The 17,582-nt window shown below is 45.3% G+C and overlaps 1 protein-coding gene across 1 annotated transcript; it reads left to right on the forward strand.

Annotated features, from left to right (window-relative positions):
• The first annotated feature begins 311 nt into the window (after nucleotides 1-311).
• On the forward strand, nucleotides 312-7,481 carry LOC130357535 (cystatin-A1-like). Its single transcript, XM_056560230.1, has 3 exons — nucleotides 312-419; nucleotides 4,902-5,003; nucleotides 7,353-7,481. Exons 1-3 carry the CDS (start codon nucleotides 312-314, stop codon nucleotides 7,479-7,481), a joined length of 339 nt encoding a protein of 112 aa, XP_056416205.1.
• The last annotated feature ends 10,101 nt before the right edge of the window (nucleotides 7,482-17,582 follow it).

The raw sequence follows: 17,582 nt of genomic DNA on the forward strand, positions 1-17,582 counted from the left end.
GGGGCAAATGTCTTACTTACTCCTGTTTCTAAACTAGTTTTGCAGTAGATCAGTAATCTGAGGCGCTGGAGAAGTATTTCTGGAGTAGTTTATGTATAAGCCCCTCCGCTCCTTCCTATTGCCGCACCCTGAGATGTTCCGGTCTGTAGACGGTTCATACCAGGTCCTGGTATAAGGCGAATATAGAGGAAGAGACTACAGAGAGTCTATGTGATCAGAGATGAGATAACCCCCTCTCCCACCAGGTGGCGCCCTCCATGGATATATAAGCTGATGTGTACATTGTCTAGGCCCATACTATAGCACCTACAATGGCCGCTACTCACCGTAAAGGTGGCGTTCACAACCCACCAAGTCTGGTTGGGGGAATAGGTGCAGAAAAGGTCGCTGACCCAGAGATACAAGCCGCCTGTGACTCGGTGAGTAACATCATGGGGAAATCCCAAAGTCCTCTGTGTCTGTGTCCCATATCTAGATTTTAGGCTTCTGACACCGTCCACATAGAAGACTTATCAATAATCTGCAGTCATTGAGCTTGGACTCCATATTGTTGAGTGGATTAGTCAGTGGCTGAGTGACAGACAACAGAGGGTTAAAGTCAATGGAGAATATTCATAGCGAGGTCTTGTCACCAGTGGGGACCTCAGGGATCTGTACTGGGACCAGTATTGTGTAATATCTTCATTAGTGACATTACAGAAGGTCTCGATGGTTTTGGTCTTTTTGCTGATGACACAAAGATATGTAACAGGGTTGATGTTCCTGGAGGATCCGCCAAATGGAAAAGGATTTAGGGAAACTAGAAGAATGGTCAGAACTCTGGCAACTGAAATTTAATGTGGATAAGTGCAAGATAATGCACCTGGGGCGTAAAAACCCTCGGTCAGAATATAGAACATGTGACACAGTCCTGACCTCAGTATCTGAGGAGAGGGATTTAGGAGGAATTATTTCAGAAGACTTAAAGGTAGTAAGACAATGTAATAGAGCAGCAGGAAATGCTAGCAGAATGCTTGGATGTATAGGGAGAGGTATAAGCAGTAGAAAGAGAGAAGTGCTCATGGGTGTATAGGGAGATGTATAAGCAGTAGAGAGAGAGGTGCTCATGGGTGTACAGGGAGAGGTATAAGCAGTAGTGGGAAGTGCTCATGGGTGTATAGGGAGAGGTACAAGCAGTAGAGAGAGAAGTGCTCATGGATGTATAGAGAGAGGTATAAGCAGTAGAAAGAGAGAAGTGCTCATGGGTGTATAGGGAGAGGTATAAGCAGTAGAGAGAGAAGTGCTCGTGTGTGTACAGGGAGAGGTATAAGCAGTAGTGGGAAGTGCTCATGGGTGTATAGGGAGAGGTATAAGCAGTAGAGAGAGAGAAGTGCTCATGGGTGTATAGGGAGAGGTATAAGCAGTAGAGAGAGAGGTGCTCATGGGTGTACAGGGAGAGGTATAAGCAGTAGTGGGAAGTGCTCATGGGTGTATAGGGAGAGGTACAAGCAGTAGAGAGAGAAGTGCTCATGGATGTATAGAGAGAGTTATAAGCAGTAGAAAGAGAGAAGTGCTCATGGGTGTATAGGGAGAGGTATAAGCAGTAGAGAGAGAGAAGTGCTCATGGGTGTATAGGGAGAGGTATAAGCAGTAGAGAGAGAGGTGCTCATGGGTGTACAGGGAGAGGTATAAGCAGTAGTGGGAAGTGCTCATGGGTGTATAGGGAGAGGTATAAGCAGTAGAGAGAGAAGTGCTCATGGATGTATAGAGAGAGGTATAAGCAGTAGAAAGAGAGAAGTGCTCATGGGTGTATAGGGAGAGATATAAGCAGTAGAGAGAGAGAAGTGCTCATGGGTGTACAGGGAGAGGTATAAGAAGTAGTGGGAAGTGCTCATGGGTGTATAGGGAGAGGTATAAGCAGTAGAGAGAGAGAGAGAAGTGCTCATGGGTGTACAGGGAGAGGTATAAGCAGTAGTGGGAAGTGCTCATGGGTGTACAGGGAGAGGTACAAGCAGTAGAGAGAGAAGTGCTCATGGATGTACAGGGAGAGGTATAAGCAGTAGTGGGAAGTGCTCATGGGTGTATAGGGAGAGGTATAAGCAGTAGAGAGAGAGAAGTGCTCATGGGTGTATAGGGAGAGGTATAAGCAGTAGAGAGAGAGGTGCTCATGGGTGTACAGGGAGAGGTATAAGCAGTAGTGGGAAGTGCTCATGGGTGTATAGGGAGAGGTATAAGCAGTAGAGAGAGAAGTGCTCATGGATGTATAGAGAGAGGTATAAGCAGTAGAAAGAGAGAAGTGCTCATGGGTGTATAGGGAGAGATATAAGCAGTAGAGAGAGAGAAGTGCTCATGGGTGTACAGGGAGAGGTATAAGCAGTAGTGGGAAGTGCTCATGGGTGTATAGGGAGAGGTATAAGCAGTAGAGAGAGAGAGAGAAGTGCTCATGGGTGTACAGGGAGAGGTATAAGCAGTAGTGGGAAGTGCTCATGGGTGTATAGGGAAAGTTATAAGCAGTAGAGAGAGAAGTGCTCATGGATGTATAGAGAGAGGTGTAAGCAGTAGAAAGAGAGAAGCGCTCATGGGTGTATAGGGAGAGGTATAAGCAGTAGAGAGAGAGAAGTGCTCATGGGTGTACAGGGAGAGGTATAAGCAGTAGAGAGAGAAGTGCTCATGGGTGTATAGGGAGAGGTATAAGCAGTAGAGAGAGAGAGAGAGAGAAGTGCTCATGGGTGTACAGGGAGAGGTATAAGCAGTAGTGGGAAGTGCTCATGGGTGTATAGGGAGAGTTATAAGCAGTAGAGAGAGAAGTGCTCATGGATGTATAGAGAGAGGTGTAAGCAGTAGAAAGAGAGAAGCGCTCATGGGTGTATAGGGAGAGGTATAAGCAGTAGAGAGAGAGAAGTGCTCATGGGTGTACAGGGAGAGGTATAAGCAGTAGAGAGAGAAGTGCTCATGGGTGTATAGGGAGAGGTATAAGCAGTAGAGAGAGAAGTGCTCATGGGTGTATAGGGAGAGGTATAAGCAGAGAAAGAAGTGCTCATGGGTTTATAGGGAGAGGTATAAGCAGTAAAGAGAGAAGTGCTCATGGGTGTATAGGGAGAGGTATAAGCAGTAGAGAGAAGTGCTGATGCCGCTGTACAGAACACTGGTGAGACCTCACTTGGAGTATTGTGGGCAGTACTGGAGGCCGTATTGTATTGTCACGATACTCCAGCCTCGTGGTCGGCACCCCGCAGTTTGTGAGCTGGCAGCGCGGCATGCAGCTCAAAGAGGTGGGTGCCGAATGCAAGATCACGGGGGTCCACAACGGCGGGACCCCGCATCCTTTAGATAGGGGATAAGATGTCTTAGGGCCGGAGTACACCTTTAACTTTCTAGTAGTGTGTTGTGTTTAGCATTTTACACTGCAAGTAGCACCCAGCCTTTCATATTGTGGTTGAGCCACCCTTCTCCTAAATTAACATACTTTTCATGCATACACCTTTGGCGTCTGTGATACATCAGATATTCCTGTTTCTGAGGAGGTGTCATAGAGCCTGTGATTTCGGGCGTAGAGCCTGTGATTTCGGTTGTAGAGCCTGTGATTTTGGTCGTAGAGCCTGTGATTTCTGTCATAGAGCCTGTGATTTCTGTCGTAGAGCCTGTGATTTTGGTCATAGAGCCTGTGATTTTGGTCGTAGAGCCTGTGATTTCGGTCGTAGAGCCTGTGATTTCGGTCGTAGTGCCTGTGATTTCGGTCGTAGAGCCTGTGATTTTTGTCATAGAGCCTGTGATTTCGGTCGTAGTGCCTGTGATTTTGGTCGTAGAGCCTGTGATTTCGGTCGTAGAGCCTGTGATTTTGGTTGTAGAGCCTGTGATTTCGGTCGTAGTGCCTGTGATTTCGGTCGTAGTGCCTGTGATTTCGGTCATAGTGCCTGTGATTTCGGTCATAGAGCCTGTGATTTCGGTCCTGGAGGTGCAGGATATCAGTTGTGCACTCACTACCCTGTACTGGTGATTAGTTGAGAATAACTTGATTGTGCCTGTGATTTCGGTCATAGTGCCTGTGATTTCGGTCATAGAGCCTGTGATTTCGGTCATAGTGCCTGTGATTTCGGTCGTAGAGCCTGTGATTTCGGTCGTAAAGCCTGTGATTTCTGTCGTAGAGCCTGTGATTTCGCTGTGATTTCGGTTGTAGAGCCTGTGATTTCGGTTGTAGAGCCTGTGATTTTGATCGTAGTGCCTGTGAATTTGGTTGTAGAGCCTGTGATTTCGGTTGTAGAGCCTGTGATTTCGGTCGTAGTGCCTGTGATTTCGGTCGTAGAGCTTGTGATTTTTGTCATAGAGCCTGTGATTTCGGTCGTAGTGCCTGTGATTTTGGTCATAGAGCCTGTGATTTCGGTCATAGAGCCTGTGATTTCGGTTGTAGAGCCTGTGATTTTGGTTGTAGAGCCTGTGATTTCGGTCGTAGTGCCTGTGATTTCGGTCGTAGAGCCTGTGATTTCAGTCATAGTGCCTGTAATTTTGGTCATAGTGCCTGTGATTTCGGTTGTAGAGCCTGTGATTTCGGTTGTAGAGCCTGTGATTTCGGTTGTAGAGCCTGTGATTTTGGTCGTAGTGCCTGTGATTTCGGTCGTAGAGCCTATGATTTTTGTCATAGAGCCTGTGATTTCGGTCGTAGTGCCTGTGATTTTGGTCGTAGAGCCTGTGATTTCGGTCGTAGAGCCTGTGATTTCGGTTGTAGAGCCTGTGATTTCGGTCATAGTGCCTGTGATTTCGGTCGTAGAGCCTGTGATTTCGGTCGTAGAGCCTGTGGTTTCAATCCTGGAGGTGCAGGATACCAGTTGTGCACTCACTACCCTGTACTGGTGATTAGTTGAGAATAACTTTTCTCTTTTCGTTTTTTATTGCATTATTTTCACTATCGTTCCTTTTGTCACCAGATAAAATCCGAGTTTCTCAAACAATCCGGGGTTAATGCCGCAGAGTTTAAGGCCATGAAATACAAAAGCCAGGTTGTTGCCGGAACCAACTACTTTGTCAGGGTAAGTGTTCTGCAATGGTGCACCAGGGTCCAGGTAGGTCCAGACACCATAACTAACATATAGATTGTCTGATGATATGGTGGGAGAGGGGGCCATACTGGGGGGATATGTATCGGCCATAGAATATAATCTGGTTTGACCGAGCACTGAGCCGAATCCTTTCCTGCCAGATAACGTGTCCCTCATATAACGTGTCCCTCATCTAACGTGTCCCTCATATAACATGTCCCTCATATAACGTGTCCCTCATATAATATGTCCCTCATATAACGTGTCCCTCATATAACGTGTCCCTCATATAACGTGTCCTCATATAACGTGTCCCTCATATAACGTGTCCCTCATATAACATGTCCCTCATATAACGTGTCCCTCATATAACGTGTCCTCATATAACGTGTCCTCATATAACATGTCCTCATATAACGTGTCCCTCATATAACGTGTCCTCATATAACGTGTCCTCATATAACATGTCCCTCATATAACGTGTCCCTCATATAACGTGTCCCTCATATAACATGTCCCTCATATAACGTGTCCCTCATATAACGTGTCCCTCATATAACGTGTCCTTCATATAACGTGTCCCTCATATAACGTGTCCCTCATATAATTTGTCCCTCATATAACGTGTCCTCATATAACGTGTCCCTCATATAACATGTCCCTCATATAACGTGTCCTTCATATAACGTGTCCCTCATATAACATGTCCCTCATATAACGTGTCCTCATATAACGTGTCCCTCATATAACGTGTCCCTCATATAACATGTCCCTCATATAATGTGTCCCTCATATAACGTTTCCTCATATAACGTGTCCCTCATACAACGTGTCCCTCATATAACGTGTCCTTCATATAACGTGTCCCTCATATAACGTGTCCCTCATATAACGTGTCCTACATATAACGTGTCCCTCATATAACATGTCCATCACATAACGGGTCCCTCATATAACGTGTCCTTCATATAACGTGCCCCTCATGTAACGTGTCCCTCATATAACGTGTCCACCTTATAAAGTGTCCCTCATGTAACGTGTCCCTCATATAATGTGTCCTCATATAACGTGTCCCTTATATAACGTGTCCCTCATATAAAGTTTCCCTCATATAACGTGTCCCTCATATAACGTGTCCCTCATTTAACGTGTCCTCATATAACGTGTCCCTCATATAACGTGTCCCTCATATAACGTGTCCCTCATATAACGTGTCCCTCATATAACGTGTCCTCATATAACGTGTCCTCATATAACGTGCCCCTCATATAACGTGCCCCTCATATAACGTGTCCCTCATATAACGTGTCCCTCAGATAAAGTGTCCCTCATATAACGTGCCGCTCATATAACGTGTCCCTCATATAACATGTCCCTCATATAACGTGTCCTCATATAACGTGTCCTCATATAACGTGTCCATCATATAACGTGTCCCTCATATAACGTGTCCCTCATATAACGTGTCCTCATATAACGTGTCCCTCATATAACGTGTCCCTCATATAACGTGTCCTCATATAACGTGTCCCTCATATAACGTGTCCCTCATATAACGTGTCCCTCATATAACGTGTCCTCATATAACGTGTCTCTCATATAACGTATCCCTCATATAACGTGCCCCTCATATAACGTGTCCATCATATAACATGTCCCTCATATAACGTGCCCCTCATATAACGTGTCCCTCATATAACGTGTCCTCATATAACGTGTCTCTCATATAACGTATCCCTCATATAACGTGCCCCTCATATAACATGTCCTCATATAACGTGTCCATCATATAACGTGTCCCTCATATAACGTGTCCTCATATAATGTGTCCCTCATATAATGTGTCCCTCATGTAACATGTCCCTCATATAACGTGTCCCTCATATAACGTGTCCCTCATATAATGTGTCCCTCATATAACGTGCCCCTCATATAACATGTCCTCATATAACGTGTCCCTAATATAACATGTCTCTCATGTAACGTGTCCTCATATAACGTGTCCATCATATACAGTGCCCCTCATATAACATGTCCTCATATAACGTGTCCCTCATATAACGTGTCGCTCATATAATGTGTCCCTCATATAACGTGTCCCTCATATAACGTGTCCCTCATATAATGTGTCCCTCATATAATGTGTCCCTCATATAACGTGTCCCTCATATAACGTGTCCCTCATATAACATGTCCCTCATATAACGTGCCCCTCATATAACGTGTCCCTCATATAACGTGTCCCTCATATAACGTGCCCCTCATATAACGTGTCCCTCATATAACATGTCCCTCATATAACGTGTCCCTCATATAACGTGTCCCTCTGTCTCTCCTCAGGTCTGGCTCGGAGGGGATCAGTTCTGTCATGTGAAGATATATAAACCTCTTCCTCATACCGGAGAGAAGCCGAGTCTTGCCGGGTTCCATCTAGGGTCAACCGAACGCGATCCTATTACGTATTTTTAGAAGATGGATCCAACTCTGAAATCCGACTCAAACTAGAAAAGGGTTAAATGTCTAATGGCTCATCAATAAATGCTGGAAATAATGTCATATTACTCAATTATTCATTATTAATTATCGTCAACAAAATAATAAAACATTTTATAAACTATTACATAAATGTGAACTTTATGAGTTGATAAAATACGGCAAAGGATGCAATTCATATAACGCATACCGGCCGATGTACTCTACACCACGCGGACGCTCTTTTGCGATGAACTATGGATACGTTCAGTGCTGGGATTGGGAGAGGACATGAGGTAAAGTGAGATGTAAATATAGATCAATAAAACATTTACAGGACATGTTATATGAGGGACACGTTATATGAGGGACACGTTTTATGAGGACACTTTATATGAGGACACGTTATATGAGGGAGACGTTATATGAGGGACACGTTATATGAGGGACACGTTATATGAGGGACACGTTATATGAGGGAGACGTTATATGAGGGAGACGTTATATGAGGGACACGTTATATGAGGGACACGTTATATGAGGGGCACTTTATATGAGAGACACGTTATATGAGGGACACGTTATATGAGGGACACTTTATATGAGGGACACGTTATATGAGGGACATGTTATATAAGGGACACGTTATATGAGGGACACGTTATATGAGGGACACATTATATGAGGGACACGTTATATGAGGGACACGTTAAATGAGGGACACGTTATATGAGGGACACATTATATGAGGGACACGTTATATGAGGGACACATCATATGAGGGACACGTTATATGAGGGACACGTTATATGAGGACACGTTATATGAGGGACACGTTATATGGGGGGACACATTATATGAGGGACCCGTTATGTGAGGGACACATTATATGAGGGACACGTTATATGAGGACACATTATATGAGGACACGTTACATGAGGGACACGTTACATGAGGGACACTTTATATGAGGGACACGTTATATGAGGGACATGTTATATGAGGACACATTATATGAGGGACACGTTATATGAGGGACACTTTATATGAGGGACACGTTATATGAGGGACACGTTATATGAGGACACATTATATGAGGGACACGTTATATGAGGGACACGTTATATGAGGGACACGTTATATGAGGGACACGTTATATGAGGGACACGTTATATGAGGGATACGTTATATCAGGGACACGTTATATGAGGACACGTTATATGAGGGACACGTTACATGAGGGACACGTTACATGAGGGACACGTTACATGAGGGACACATTATATGAGGGACACATTATATGAGGGACACGTTATATGAGGAACACGTTATATGAGGGACACGTTATATGAGGGAAACATTATATGAGGGACACGTTATATGAGGACACGTTATATGAGGGACATGTTATATGAGGACACGTTATATGAAGGACACGTTATATGAGGGACACGTTATATGAGGACACGTTATATGAGGGACACGTTATATGGGGGACACATTATATGAGGGACACATTATATGAGGACACATTATATGAGGACACGTTATATGAGGGACACGTTACATGAGGGACCCGTTATATGAGGGACACTTTATATGAGGGACACGTTATATGAGGGACACGTTATATGAGGACACATTATATGAGGGACACGTTATATGAGGGACACGTTATATGAGGGACACGTTATATGAGGGACACGTTATATGAGGGATACGTTATATGAGGGACACGTTACATGAGGGACACGTTACATGAGGGACACGTTACATAAGGGAAACGTTATATGAGGGACACGTTATATGAGGACACATTATACGAGGGACCCGTTATGTGAGGGACACGTTATATGAGGGACACATTATATGAGGACACGTTATATGAGGGACATGTTATATGAGGACACGTTATATGAAGGACACGTTATATGAAGGACACGTTATATGAGGGACACGTTATATGAGGACACGTTATATGAGGGACACGTTATATGGGGGACACATTATATGAGGGACACGTTATATGAGGACACATTATATGAGGACACGTTATATAAGGGACACGTTACATGAGGGACCCGTTATATGAGGGACACGTTATATGAGGGACACGTTATACGAGGGACACGTTACATGAGGACACATTATATGAGGGACACGTTATATGAGGGACACGTTATATGAGGGCCACGTTTTATGAGGGACACGTTATATGAGGGATACGTTATATGAGGGACACGTTACATGAGGGACACGTTACATGAGGGACACGTTATATGAGGGACACGTTATATGAGGACACATTATATGAGGGACACGTTATATGAGGGACACATTATATGAGGGACACGTTACATGAGGGACACGTTATATGAGGGACACGTTATATGAGGACACATTATATGAGGGACACGTTATATGAGGGATACGTTATATGAGGGACACGTTATATGAGGACACGTTATATGAGGGACACGTTACATGAGGGACACGTTATATGAGGGACACGTTACATGAGGGACACGTTACATGAGGGACACATTATATGAGGGACACGTTATATGAGGGACACATTATATGAGGGACACGTTATATGAGGGACACGTTATATGAGGGACACGTTATATAAGGGACAGGTTATGTGAGGGACACGTCATATGAGGACACGTTATATGAGGGACACATTATATGAGGGACACGTTATATGAGGGACACATTACATGAGGGACATGTTATATGAGGGACATAAACTTAAACATATTTGTAAATTACTTCTATTAAAAAATCTTAATCCTTCCAGTACTTATTAGCTGCTGAATACTAGAGAGGAAATTATTTTCTTTTTGGAACACAGAGCTCTCTGCTGACATCACGAGCACAGTGCTCTCTGCAGACATCTCTGTCCATTTTAGGAACTGTCCAGAGTAGGAGAAAATCCCCATAGCAAACATATGCTGTTCTGGACAGTTCCTAAAATGGACAGAGATGTCAGCAGAGAGCACTGTGCCTGTGATGTCAGCAGAGAGGTCTGTGTTCCAAAAAGAAAAGAATTTCCTCTGTAGTATTCAGCAGCTAATAAGTACTGGAAGGATTAAGATTTTTAATAGAAGTAATTTACAAATATGTTTAACTTTCTGGCACCAGTTGTCCCTCATATAACGTGTCCCCCACATAACGTGTCTCTCATATAACGTGTCCTTCATATAAGGTATCCCTCATATAACTGGCACCAGTTGATTTAAAATAATAATAATTTCCACCAGAGTACCACTTTAAGAGAATGGTGGGTCATACAGTGTATTTATCGCCGCTCACCAGGGGGCGCATGCAGGATTTTCTCACAGGTTGAGGTTTAGAAACATAAATGGGGGAGATTTATCAAATCCTGTCCACAGGAAAAGTTGCTGAGTTGCCCATAGCAACCAATCAGATCGCTGCTTTCATTTTTGAAAAATGAAAGGACAACTACAGGAACCAGCGTTAGAGGGCCAGCCTCCGAGAAGGCGACTGTAGAGCAGATCTTTGAAGGACTGTACCAGGTATTTGAGTCACATTCTCCATCAGAGGTACGTCTCCGGCTGTATGAAAGGCGACAGAAGCCAGGTGAGACCTTGAAAGTCCTACAGAATGCCCTGGAGACTGTCCAGAAACTAGATGGTATAACTCCCGTGCAGGGCAACAAGGTGTTAATGGACAGATTTATCGATGGGGCTCATAATAAGTGGGACAAAGCCCAGCTGAGATTGTTAGTGGTGTGGTGTCCCGGTACCGTATTACATACCGTACCTTGTATGGTGGTCCCCAAAGTCAGAGTTACTACGCTCAGGTAGGGTCCCCCAGGTGGGACAGCCCCTAGTTGCCTCCTCCTTTTCTAATTTCTTAATGCTATTATGTATATATTTAATATAGTGTATATTAGTCTACTTACCTTGTTAGCGTTGCAGAACCTTCGGTCTTGTTACCATGTTAATTCCTGTATGATATGTTGGAGGACCTGTGAAGGGCCTTGGGTCACATGTTTACCCATAACTCTCTGTACAGAAGATTGACAGTTGTATGGACCAGTGAGCTTAAGTCCAGCCCCTGCCCATATAAGGGAGCTGTAGCCAATTATCGCTCTCTTGGGTTGCTGCTCTCGTGGATGCCGGACTAGCAGGACGGATCTGCGCAACTTTCAAAGACACGTTAGGCCAGAAAACCTACCAGCCTCAGCCTGAACTAAACCATGAGTTCTAAACTACCCCTGCTAAAGCTAGCGTGACTACTGGACCACAACTAAACCCCCTAAATCCAGTGGGACACCACATATCAGTCTACGGACTCTAAAACGCTTAAGTTACCAACCACTGTCAATCTCTAAGAGACTTTGCATGTATAGAGACTGTTCCGATTATGAAGCTTGCATAAAATCTTCAGTAAAGTTCCGACTGTTTTCAGCAAACTCTCCGGTTGTGGACATTCAATTATTCTATACCTCCCTATCGCTCTTGGGAAGGGTGGCGGTAGGACAAGCATTACAGAGGAGCCCTCACCCTGGCGTCACGAATAGAAAGGGTTAACCAGACAGCCTTTAGTCACCGCACAGCTACACCCCACATACCCTACTCCCCCAGGCTATCATAGTGGTCCAAAACCCCAGTCTGTCCTTCCATGCTTTTAAAAGACTGACCATCCAAGTGATTGATTCCAGGACCGAGTTAGTAGACATTTGTACACTCCTTACACCTGTTCCAGAGACACTAGGGGCGGTAGCCGGATCTATACCACCACCAGCCCCCGCCCCAGTATCATCTACTTTGCCAGTCACCGCAGCCTCAGATCTCCAGAGTGTTCGGCAGGACATTGAGCAGCTGACTAAGGCTGTGAAGGAGGTTGCCACCCGGGCCGCTATACCTGACCGTCAACCGCCCCTGCCTAGAAAACCTTCCCCTGCTCCTGCTCTCCGCAATTTCAATTATCACAATCCTCCGTCCAATAGACCCTCGGGGACTCAAAGACCCTTTTGCACTTACTGTACAAGTCAGGACATTGGAAAATACAGTGCTGGGATTTCCCCTGAGGTCGCGGACCGGCCAATGTACTGTACGCCACACGGATATTCTTTTGCGATGAACTATGGATACGTTCAGTTCTGGGATTGGGACAGGACATAAAGTAAAACGATGCAGAAAAGAAAAAATGACCCTTGAAGTGGCGCCACTTCAAGGGTCATTTTTTCTTCTCTGCATCATATCCGTCGGGATTGTTTTTTTATTTTTTATTGAAAGCCGAGGTACGTGCTCTCAAATCACCCAAGTGCAAGTAAAAAGTGCAAGTGTTCACACAAAAAAACGTGCACGAGGATGCGGTCTATCGCAAGCCCTTCTCCGAAAGGAGAGAGGGCCCCTAACAAACCAAACCCTTCGCCTCCGCGCCAAAAGGCACCTGCGAGGTTCCAGGTACGATATCCCCTTTTGCCGAAGCTACTCAGGGACCGAAAGTGTTCCCGGTAAACAACTAGGCGTTAACCAGGTTGTCACCAAGGAACCAGTAAAACCGGTTTGGCATCCTGCCGAAACAGGATACCACGGGGTATAGCAGGGAGGTGAGAAACCTAATGGCCACACACACCTCCCCTAGACCGGCAGGAGGGACACCCAGAAGGGCTACCGCACCCCACCAAATCCTAGTGAACAAACGAACACAAAAAGTGGACACAGTGACAAACAATAAATAAATAAATAAATAAGTGGATGTGCGCAGTGTGTAATACTGCCCGGACATCCGACCGGATCTATAAAAATTCCCCGATCCTAGCCGGAAGGCCGGGATACTAAGGGTGAGTGCCCAGAAGAGTGAGAGAAAAAGCGTGTGCTATGTGCTTTCATTCAAGTGGGGTTGCCAATCCCAAGTGAATTCCGGCACCCTGGGGTCACCACTCCCAGGGCACTTGTGCACCTCGGCCTTCACTCTACCCGGACCTTAAGGCCAGATCCAGCAGGGAACAAGTCTCATCGGGGATGACTGCTGCCCTCCACAACCATCCCTGGTACACCCGTCTACTGTGTGGTTCCCCATCCTGCCTTGGTGGTCTTCCACACCGCCAACTAACAGGAAAGGTACTACACTTCATCTTAGCCAAAAGGCCGAGAAGCGATTGGGATTGGTTTACTCAGTCTCCTGAGACTCGGGCTCAGCAGTTGGCTGTTCACATCTTGGCAACCCACTAGTTGGGTCTACATGCGAATTTTCCTTTCGCTCATGGTAAATAGTGTTGAGCGCCATTGGCCATATTCAAATTCGCGATATTTTGCGAATATGTGGATGAATATTCGCCATATATTCACTTAATTTGCATATTCGTAATATTCGCATTTTATTTTCACATAGGTGAAAATTAGCATATGCGAAAATTCGCACGCCAGTCTCCTACAGTAGTATTAGAGTCTTCTTTACATCACACAAGCTGGAAGCAGAGAGGGATGATCACTGTGTAATGTGAAAAAAAAACAAAAAAAAACAAATATTTGTCATTTCGAATATATAGTGCTATATTTGCGAATATCTGATATTCGCAAATAAAATTCGCATTGCGAATATTCGGAGCAACACTAATGGTAGGCGACCACTACCTAAGGGGCGAACACAGCTTAAGGACGGTGTTCGTCATTCTTTTATCCATCTATTTTTTGTGGTAACGCACAAGGTGCCTCCCCGCTGGTCTCCTTTTCTCTCATTATAAGGTAAATCGAGATTTAAATATAGATCAATAAAACATTTCCAGGAAGATGTAATCCGCATAAATTGTGAATTAATTACTAATCCAATAAGACACATCGCTTCTGGGGATTACACCTTGTGATCACACCGGTTCCTAGTCACAACCTCATTCATCATTGTGCGCAAAACTATTCAGAAATACAAAGGCGGCTCTAGACTTTGTAAGGCCTTAGGCCAGTGTTTCCCAACCAGGGTGTCTCCAGATGTTGCAAAACTACAACTCACAGCATGCCTGGACAGCCGAAGGCTGTCCAGGCATGCTGGGAGTTGTAGTTTTGCAACATCTGGAGACACCCTGGTTGGGAAACACTGCCTTAGGCGAAACTCAATCATGAGTCTTCCCCCAGCGTGCGTACCTAAACAGATTTGAAATTTACTTCTATTAAAAAAAAATGTAATCCTTCCAGTACTTATTAGCTGCTGAATGCTACAGAGGAAATTCTTTTCTTTTTGGAACACAGAGCACTCTGCTGACATCACAAGCACAGTGCTCTCTGCTGACATCTCTGTCCATTTTAAGAACTGTCCAGAGTAGGAGAAAATCCCCATAGAAAACATATGCTGCTCTGGACAGTTCCTAAAATGGACAGAGACGTCAGCAGAGAGCACTGTGCTCATGATGTCAGCAGAGAGCACTGTGCTCGTGATGTCAGCAGAGAGCTCTGTGTTCTAAAAAGAAAATAATTTCCTCTGTTGTATTCAGCAGCTAATAAGTACTGGAAGGATTAAGATTTTTTTAATAGAAGTAATTCACAAATCTGTTTAACTCTCTGGTACTAGTTGATTAAAAAAAAAACATTAAAAAAATTTCCACCGGAGTACCCGTTTAAGAGAATGGGGGGTCATACAGTGTATTTACCATTATCTGTAACTTGGCGTCGGAGTCATAATTTGCCCCCATGCCTAGCCCAGGATCTAGCGGTATACCTTCGCGTGGTATAGAGGATAAACCACGCCCTGGCGTCACGAATACAAGGGGTTAATGCCATCTGCCCCTAGGGTAACAACATCTGCCCTCATCACACCCCGGTACCACAACTTTTGGCGTCACGAACAGGATACGGGTGTGTGCCTTATGCCACATGTCCTCCCCTCCTAGTCTGAACTGTGACCAGTATTGTCTGCAAAAACCGCATGCCAATAGGAATGAATTTGCACCAGAAAGTGTTCGGGACTTTGTCAGAGGAAAGTGTTTTACTCGTGGCGCTTGTGAAATAGAGGGGGAGGTGAAGAAAAGACTGTTATCTGCTACGGTGAGTACCTGAAAGGGTTAAGTTGGTCCGGTGTTTCCCACACGCTCGAGCGGTCGCAGCTCCGCCCCATCAGACCCCAGCAGTTACGCCTCTTCAATCAAGCGAGGAGAACCAAAGAGCCGCCCTGTGTTGCAGGGGAAGAGTTGTCGGCTGTCCAGGCATGCTGGGAGTTGTAGTTTTGCAACATATGGAGACACCCTGGTTGGGAAACACTGCAGCCTCAGATCTCCAGAATGTTAGGCAGGACATTGAACAGGCTATGAAGGAGCTTGCCAAGTCAGGACATTGGACAGTGTTGGGATTTAAACAGATTTTCCCTGAGTTCGCGGACCGGCCCCCAGAAAAACAGTCATCAGGTCCAATCCCCGAATGACCTAAGTCAGGACTCTAACTTTATGTCGCCTCCTGCCCCTATGTAAAAGTTATTGTAGAAGGTGTACACTTGGAGGCGTTGATAGATACAGGGTCACAAGTGTCTTCTATATCTAAGTGTTTTCTATCAGCATTACGAAGCTAGTTTATTGTGTGAGCCTGATGATGTTAACTTCAGAGTAGTTTCGGGTAATGGGCAGCCAGTCCCCAGACATGGATACTTACATGGATAATTACAGTTTGATCATCAAGTACAGAAGCAGCAAGTTGAATGTCAATGCCGATGTACTGTCTTGGATGACACCCGGAAAAGAACCCCCTGTCGAAGAAGTGTGGGAAGACGTGGAGATTCGCCCATTTTACCAACGGTTCGTGAACCAGAATGTTGTGACCACCCTCATGGAAGGTGAACCCAGATCTCAAAAGGTTAAAGAAGACCTATACACCTGGAAGACTCTTCAAGACGAAAGTCAAGTCATGGGGGATCTGTTGGACTACCTTCAGATGAAAAAGGTACCAACCCGACTACGCCGGGCCCATTGTGATTATGAGTTGAAATGTCTGTGGTGACAGAGGAAGCAACTGTCTGTGCGCAAAGGGCTGTTGTGCCGAAATTCTTTGGATCCGGTCTCTAGTGATCGACTTCAACAGATTCTGGTTCCCTGAAGAGACAAGGCGATGGTCCTCAACGCATACCATGATCAGTTGGGACACTTTGGAGTCCACAAGACCGAAGCTACTGTCAGGCAAAGAAGATTCTATTGGATCGGAATGCGAAGCGACATTGAGAAATGGTGCAGTGAATGTGCTGTCTGTAACATCACTAAGAATGTGCTCAAGGACGCAAGAGCACCCCTCCATTCCATCCAGAGTGAAAGGCCTAACCAGTTGGTCGAGCTAGACCATGTCAAGTTTTCTGCTACCCGGTCCGGGTACACTTATGCTCTCACCATGGTGGATCACTACTCTAAGTGGGTTGTCGTTGTACCTGTTAAAGACCTCATAGCCAAGACAGCGGCTCAGATGTTCTACTCCAATTGGGTGCAAACCCTTGGGTGTCCGGAGTCTGTCCTGACAGACCGTGTAACGGCCTTCGAGGCCCAACTCTTCCAAGAGCTGTGTCAATTCCATGCCTGCAAGAAACTCCGGACTACTGCTTACCACCCCCAGGGGAACGGGCTCTGTGAGCAGATCAATCAAATCTTTTTCCACATGTTGCGAGCAGCCTCAGTGTCAAGACATGAAGAGTGGCCCTGTCTGCTGCCCGAACTGTTGGAGATTTATAATAATACAGTCCATTGTTCTACTTGATGATGGGGCAACATGGGCAGCTGCATAAAGACCGAGTATTTGGGCTCCAAACCCCGTTCAACAACTCTCCGCAAGCCTCCCTGGAATGGGTCTCTGACCACCAGAGGAGAATCCAGGAAGCCAAAGAAATTGTCAGCAAGAAGATGGGCGAGGCTCAGCAGAGACAACAGAAGGATTATAATCATCAGGCCTCTGCCAAACTGCTTCAATTGGGCGACAAAGTCTGGCTGCAGAAGTTTCCAAGGACCCACAAGTTAGACTCTATCTGGGAAACAGAACCATACACAGTGATGGCAATACCCTATCCAGATTCTGATGTGTACGAAGTACAAAAGCATGGGTATGAGCTGCAAGTTGTTCACCGAAACTGGATCAAGTTGTGTCTGAAAGAAGATCTGCC

This window comes from Hyla sarda, chromosome 2 (genome assembly GCF_029499605.1).
Source record: "Hyla sarda isolate aHylSar1 chromosome 2, aHylSar1.hap1, whole genome shotgun sequence".
Taxonomy (NCBI): domain Eukaryota; kingdom Metazoa; phylum Chordata; class Amphibia; order Anura; family Hylidae; genus Hyla; species Hyla sarda.

What these genes read in the sequence shown, in the direction of transcription:
- LOC130357535 (XM_056560230.1), top strand. Translation starts at nt 312, where the DNA reads ATGGCCGCTACTCACCGTAAAGGTGGCGTTCACAACCCACCAAGTCTG. An exon ending in TACAAGCCGCCTGTGACTCG is followed by an intron (nt 420 to 4,901) that starts GTGAGTAACATC and finishes TTTTGTCACCAG; the next exon opens with ATAAAATCCGAGTTTCTCAA. An exon ending in GAACCAACTACTTTGTCAGG is followed by an intron (nt 5,004 to 7,352) that starts GTAAGTGTTCTG and finishes GTCTCTCCTCAG; the next exon opens with GTCTGGCTCGGAGGGGATCA.